The 6,000-nt window shown below is 41.4% G+C and overlaps 1 protein-coding gene across 1 annotated transcript in view; it reads right to left on the bottom strand.

Annotated features, from left to right (window-relative positions):
- Nucleotides 1–68: 68 nt before the first annotated feature.
- Nucleotides 69–6,000, bottom strand: part of DENND2B (DENN domain containing 2B) — a gene marked incomplete at both ends in the record, with an annotated part of 65,888 nt that continues 59,956 nt past the window's right edge. The window contains 4 exons of the mRNA XM_010175208.1: nucleotides 69–308; nucleotides 1,296–1,407; nucleotides 2,565–2,606; nucleotides 3,665–3,842. Of these exons, the coding sequence (XP_010173510.1) occupies nucleotides 69–308; nucleotides 1,296–1,407; nucleotides 2,565–2,606; nucleotides 3,665–3,842 (572 nt within the window). The remainder of the gene's footprint in view (nucleotides 309–1,295; nucleotides 1,408–2,564; nucleotides 2,607–3,664; nucleotides 3,843–6,000) is intronic.

Below are 6,000 nucleotides of genomic sequence, written 5' to 3'. Positions count from 1 at the left end.
TGGGGACACAAACCGGGGGCCCGAGAGAAACAAGTGACCCGCAGTGCAGGGAGGAAATCTGCCCTTACCCTTCGCCCTGCATTTTCTCAGCTCTCTGTCCTGGATGAAGCCAGCAAACATTTGGGATTCCATGAAAACTTCCAAGAAGCGGCGGATGCTCTTGGAGGCCACAGATTTACGGAAAGCCTCCCTTTGGAAGGCACGCTCTCCTTTTTCATTCTGGGTTAGGAACAGGGAATAATGGCCAACTGTCTCCACAAAGAATCGGATAAAAACCTCAGACACTAATCCATTCAGGGTGTTACATTCTGCAAAATAAGGTGGTAATAAGACACCAAAATCAGCCGCTACCAGAGCTCTCAGCATTGCCATCCACAGGGTACTGTCATCCAGCAGTTTCCTGATGCCGTGCTAATAACCAAAAGGAGTTGTACCTGCTCCTTGCAGCCCTGGATCTCTGTCAGATAGGGAAGAGGGTAATGGCTTTATAATCAAGAGTGCCAAATCTACATAATTGGTGTTTCATAACTAAGAGTCACTGTAAAATCCAAATCCTCGGGAAACAGCTCAGAAAAGTAAAAATTTTGTGGGTGCTTTGAAATTATGTTTCATATTTTAACTCTTGAGTACGTTTTCTTGAGAAGCTTCTGGATTACTCAGAATTAAAATGTTTCTTGGGGGATAATAAGCCTTTAGTAAGAACTAATCAAAAAGAGTATGTTGTAGAATTTGGGGTTTCATAATTTCTGAGCTGTTAAAATAACACAGAAGAGTAGAAATAAATTTCAAAAACTGAATAGGGGCCTGTTTTATACCTTTTAACCACAGGCATTTAAATTCACCCTGGTCTGTTTTTATAATTGCTGGAGAGAAATATTAACCTTCAGAGGCAACTCAGCACCTCTTGCACTGAAACTATTTTCTGGAGGTACCTGCTTCTCTCCCCTGAATATACTGAGCGCCAAGAGCAACTCCAAATTCAGTCACACCCCTAAGCATGTACAGTCATCAGGATTGAATTAAGGCCAAGTTATCCGCAAACCTCTGCTCCAGTGAAGGTTTAGAGGAACTCATGGGAGTGCATGTCATTTACAAAGAAATTAAAATACATTGCTGACAATGTATTATTGTGGGTTGATGCTATGAGTCCCCTTCCCTGTGTGTTCAGAGCCTATTTCTGATGTCACAAAAGATATTTGAGTACTAAAATCCCATCTTTTTTTCCTCCTGGATGGAAAGTCACAATACTACCTACATGCTTGTTTATACAAGTCTCTATTTCCAAATGAACTTACCATCATCTGAATCACTATCTGAATCCTGATTTATCAGTTCATTTTTTCTCTCTAGAGCCTGCTCCAGAGCAGCTTGCAGTTTTCTAGGTAATAGTGTGTCTTCATCATCCATCTGACAGGAAAAAAAAAATCTTTACACCACATTAATCCATGCAGTACCTACAGCAAATACTTTTACAAGGTTTAAAAGTCAGAAGAAAAACATTTTATATCTGCTGCTGTCATGCCTACATAAACAAAATAATAAAAATCTATGTGCAACTATCATATTTCTAAACAAAATTTCTTGTCACTCTTAAGGAGATTTAAATCAGGAATTATAATCCAAAAAGAAAGGTAAACATATAGAAACTTGGAATCAGCTCTCTACATGATGAAGAGTCCAAATAGTTGTTTTTAACTAAATACATATCATGCAAAGCCTAGCTACATGTACACACAGCTGCTCCAGTTGGTTTTAGGCAGCTTCTTTGGTTCTTAACAGTTGTTTTTACTTACATTCTAGTATATCTTGTTTTCTGGGTTCTCCCCCTGTTGCTCTCTTCATCTTAATGCTTGTTCAGCAAAAGCAAGTAGACACAAGAATCTTAGCTCTGCAACCACTATTCACCAGCCCTGTCTTTCAGGGAACTCTACAAGCAAGTTTACTCATCTCACCTGCAGACTGTTATTTTGAAATTATTTATTGCCACATTACTATCAGGAGATGGTTGCCCAGAGAAGCTGTGGCTGCTCCTCCCTGGAAGTGTTCAAGGCCAGGCTGGATGAGGCTTTGAGCAACCTGGTCTAGTGGAAGGTGTCCCTGCTGATGGCAGGGGGGTTGGAACTGGATGAGCTTTAAGGTCCCTTCCAACCCAAACCATTCTAGGATTCTATGATCCTTCATCTCTCTGTTTACAAGGCTCCTGCTTTTCTTACCACATTAAACTATTCTTCACCTTTCCTCTCTCACTCAGAAACTTTGCAATTTTTGTCCTTTTCACCTCCAACAGAGTGAGTTTTTTTGCTAACACAATGTTATTTTCTTTGGATGTTTTCTTTGCACTGTAAATACAGTTCTTGATTTCTTCTGACAGTCACAACCTCAATCCCTTTGCATACTTGACAAGTAGTACTTTGCAGGTGAAACAGAAAATGAGCACTTCTTTTTTCTAATCTCTTTCCCACTGCACAATTCCTGCCAAATATCACTAATCAAAGAAACCTGATCATGCTAGAGGAGTAAACAGCTTGCTAGACTGCACGGCAACATTTTGAGCTGAACTTTACCTGCCTGATGAATCGATCAGATCCCAGGTTAACCATCAAAGCCTAAAGAAAAGAAAACGCTATAGTGAAATATGTCTGAAGAGACAGAAAACATTCATTTGTGTCTGCCTTTTAATAGCAAAAGATCATCTGCACCGTCTCAAGCCTCAACATGAGTCATATTCCTACTGTGAAACAACAGGTTGTGTGTGCTTTATAAAACAAGAACATGAAGTTTTTAGAGATTAAAGTCTAGTTTAACATAGTTAGATACAACAGACCTCATACTATGGAAAAAAAAAGCTAAAAGGGTTTGGCAGGTCTTTTTTCTTAAATGTTTTTGTTAACATGCAGATGAAAAGTATTTCAGAGGGGTTTAAAGAAGACGGTGTCATTTGAGGCAGCAGGGCTTCCGAAGGGCAAGGGTATGAAATATTAACAATAACAAAGCAGCAAAGCTGAGAGACAAAGCTGGGAAGATGTGGGAGAGCAGTGTTAGGGAAGTGGGAGGAAAACAGAGCAGAGATTTACGTGGGCCAGAGGCACAGAATGCCCTGAAAGTGAGCACAAGGAAAGAAAATTTCATAGAAAAATGACAGGAAACTAATAGGAGTAAGAGAAGAGTGTGCCCTTGAGTATTTTTGTGGTATTTTACTGGAAGAGCTGATGAAGTGCAACTCTAATTTGATTTCCAATATAGTATTAACAAAGTCTTAGAGGTTAAAAAAAAAAAAGCCTTAAAGGTTTTATTTTCTGTGCTGGCTATGGCTTCATGCACAAATTCCATTAGCATTAATAGGTATCATAGTAGATGGCACTTCATGTCTTCCTCTTCTTGTTCCAGGTACAACAAAAATCACAACAAATCGGCATATTTACACTGTACTTACTTGTTGATCAGGTTAGCAGTCACTTCTCTCTGTCAAGGTGCCAGGTATGGGAAGAGGGGCAGAATAAAGAGAAAACGAAACCTACTACTGCAGTTTTACCAAGAGGCAGTTACCCGTAAGAATTAGGCAGAGAAGAAACAAAGAGACAGATTTTAAAATAAACATGAGGATTTATGTGTGAATGGGTGAGCTCAGCTTTACTCCAGGCAAAGAACTCGTGCCAGCTCCTACCTCCTCTACAGGCAGCTCCTTCAGTTTGGGCAGAGAGCTGGAGAGCAGTCCCACCAGGAAGGGAGTAGGGCAGCACACGATGTCAATCATGGATGAGGGCAGCACAGGGATGAAGGTGTGCTGCCAGGAGAAGGGGTACAGCAGGGCCACCACAGCGTGTGAGCAGCTCGAGAGGGTGCTGGAGAGAGAGGAACAATCACGTTAGCACAGCTTATTCTTCATCTACAAGACCTGCCACCCGCTGATAAACTGAGCATGAGAAATGCAAGTGGCCACGGGGCTGCCCAGTTTCCCAGGATGCCTTTTAACGTATCACTTCTGACTTCAGACTGCCTTTGTCCCCTTCTAGTCCATACTATTTCTTTACTGTGTGGTGTGGTACTGTTGTGTGCCCACCTCTAGGTGACTTGAGACTAAAGGTAAAAAACTAGAATCAGTTTTGTTATAACAGTCAGGAGACACTTTGATCTAGAAGATGATGTTTCATGTTCCCAACAGTACTCGATAGCAGCCACTTTGAATGACGCTTAAAATCCAAAAGCAACTTCTGTTCCTAGCCGATACAACCAGGTCAGTAGTAACAACACGTAACACTGATGTTCTTATGTTGAGCACTAATGCACAAACAAAGGAAAATTAAAAATAAATATAAAATTGAAAAAATAAATTCTAAATAAAACCCTACTAAATCAGGTGTTTAAAAACCCCAACAATCAATACTTGCTCCAAAGTAAATCTTGTAAAAGCAACACATTTTTCAGAGTTTGTATATTTTTATTGCAATACATTTTGATGGGCTTATTGACCGACTCTTAACAAGAGAGGCATTAATCCTGCTCAGTACTCCAAAGTACACATCGGTATCCCCTAAATACTGGGGCTTAATATAATTAATGGAAAACGTCTTGCGTACATTTTCCTTCCATCTACTGAAGCTGATTGCCTTTTACAGTTACATGGCTTCCAAATGTTAAAAATAAAGGAACATCATTACCAGGCTAGTTTTAGCATCAGGGGAATAAAGACAGGCTCTCCATTTCAGAGCTTTGATTTTGGAGTGAGTTACAATGTCTGCTTGCAGGCAGAGGATGACAGAAATTTGGATTCTTACCCAGCCTAGCATGACTGAGCTAATTTTCTCACAGTGCAAACTTCTGCTGTGCTTAATGTAGCCACAAAGCACTATAAATAACTAATAACTTCAGAGCTGTTACTGCTTGAGAATGCTGGGGGGAAATGCCGATTTCTTCTACTGCAAGACTTGCTGGAGACTTTAGGTGGCATCAGACCTCCACTGGAATAACCCTCCTGAGCATTTTCAGTTGTGGGTTATTCCAAGGCCAGGAGAAAGGTTTCACCTGTTTGTTCCTGTCAGTGATTAACCTTTGAAGTTTGCTGAATGGGAAAAGTGAGAATTACAGGACAAGGAGTGAAAAGGTTGGGGAAGAGCAAATGCTTGTCTTTCACTGCAAATAACAGGTTGTTGGTCTTTTCTTGCCATTTCCTTTAACATCTATGAATAGCATGTTTTTATAACATAGGTTGTCTGACACAGATTTGTTGTAAAATGATGCATTTATTTTTTTTCTTTCTTTTTTTTTAATAGCTGCCCTTGACTCATTTTTTGGTCTCGAGAGTCTGCCATAGCAAGCATAGTGGTGTGTTTCAGAAGAGCTGTGGAGCACGGTACAGACTCACAGCCCTTTCTCAAGCTCACTTTAATGACTCTGTGGTATTTTCAACTACTACAAATTCGGTCATCTTAGCTGAGTGACTAAAAAAAGAGCCACGTTAAGCTAAAAGCAGGAAAACAAACATTCTTCTGATACTCAGTTAATATTTTTTTTCCTTTCTATAGAATGCCCTTTTGTAACTTGTTGTTTTACACTCAGTCCTGTGACGTAAATCAGCCCCTGCATCCTCTTGTGCGTGCTATTCCCACGCTGGGGGAGGCTTCGGGCTCCAGCCCACGACACTCGTTTCTCTTCCAGAGCTTTCTTGGGAGCTGGCTGGGGCAGGGCAGAGGCTGGACACAGCAAGCAGCTGTGGAGGGGGTGTCCTGCAGCAGCACCCTGCTCTGCCAGTGTCCTGCGGGTCACACCACCCCCCTTGGCAGCACCTGGGCCTGTGCATTTTAAGGCTCTGCACAGTTTTTCCAAATTCAGCCTCAGAAAATCTTTCCCTGTGAGATGTCTCAGGCTGACCCCCATGAAACACTCACTCCAAACTTTCCATCCTCAGAATCACCCACTGCCCTCCCTCCCAGACACTGCTTGTGCAGAGGGAGTCCCACGTGCTTTTACCAAATTCCTGCTTGTACAAAGTGCCTGTGGCTC

Source organism: Antrostomus carolinensis, unplaced genomic scaffold (assembly GCF_000700745.2).
Source record: "Antrostomus carolinensis isolate BGI_N321 unplaced genomic scaffold, ASM70074v2 scaffold919, whole genome shotgun sequence".
In the NCBI taxonomy this organism is placed as follows: Eukaryota; Metazoa; Chordata; class Aves; order Caprimulgiformes; family Caprimulgidae; genus Antrostomus; species Antrostomus carolinensis.
The sequence above is the reverse complement of the archived record's forward strand: the minus strand, read 5'-3'. Positions and strand labels throughout refer to the sequence as shown.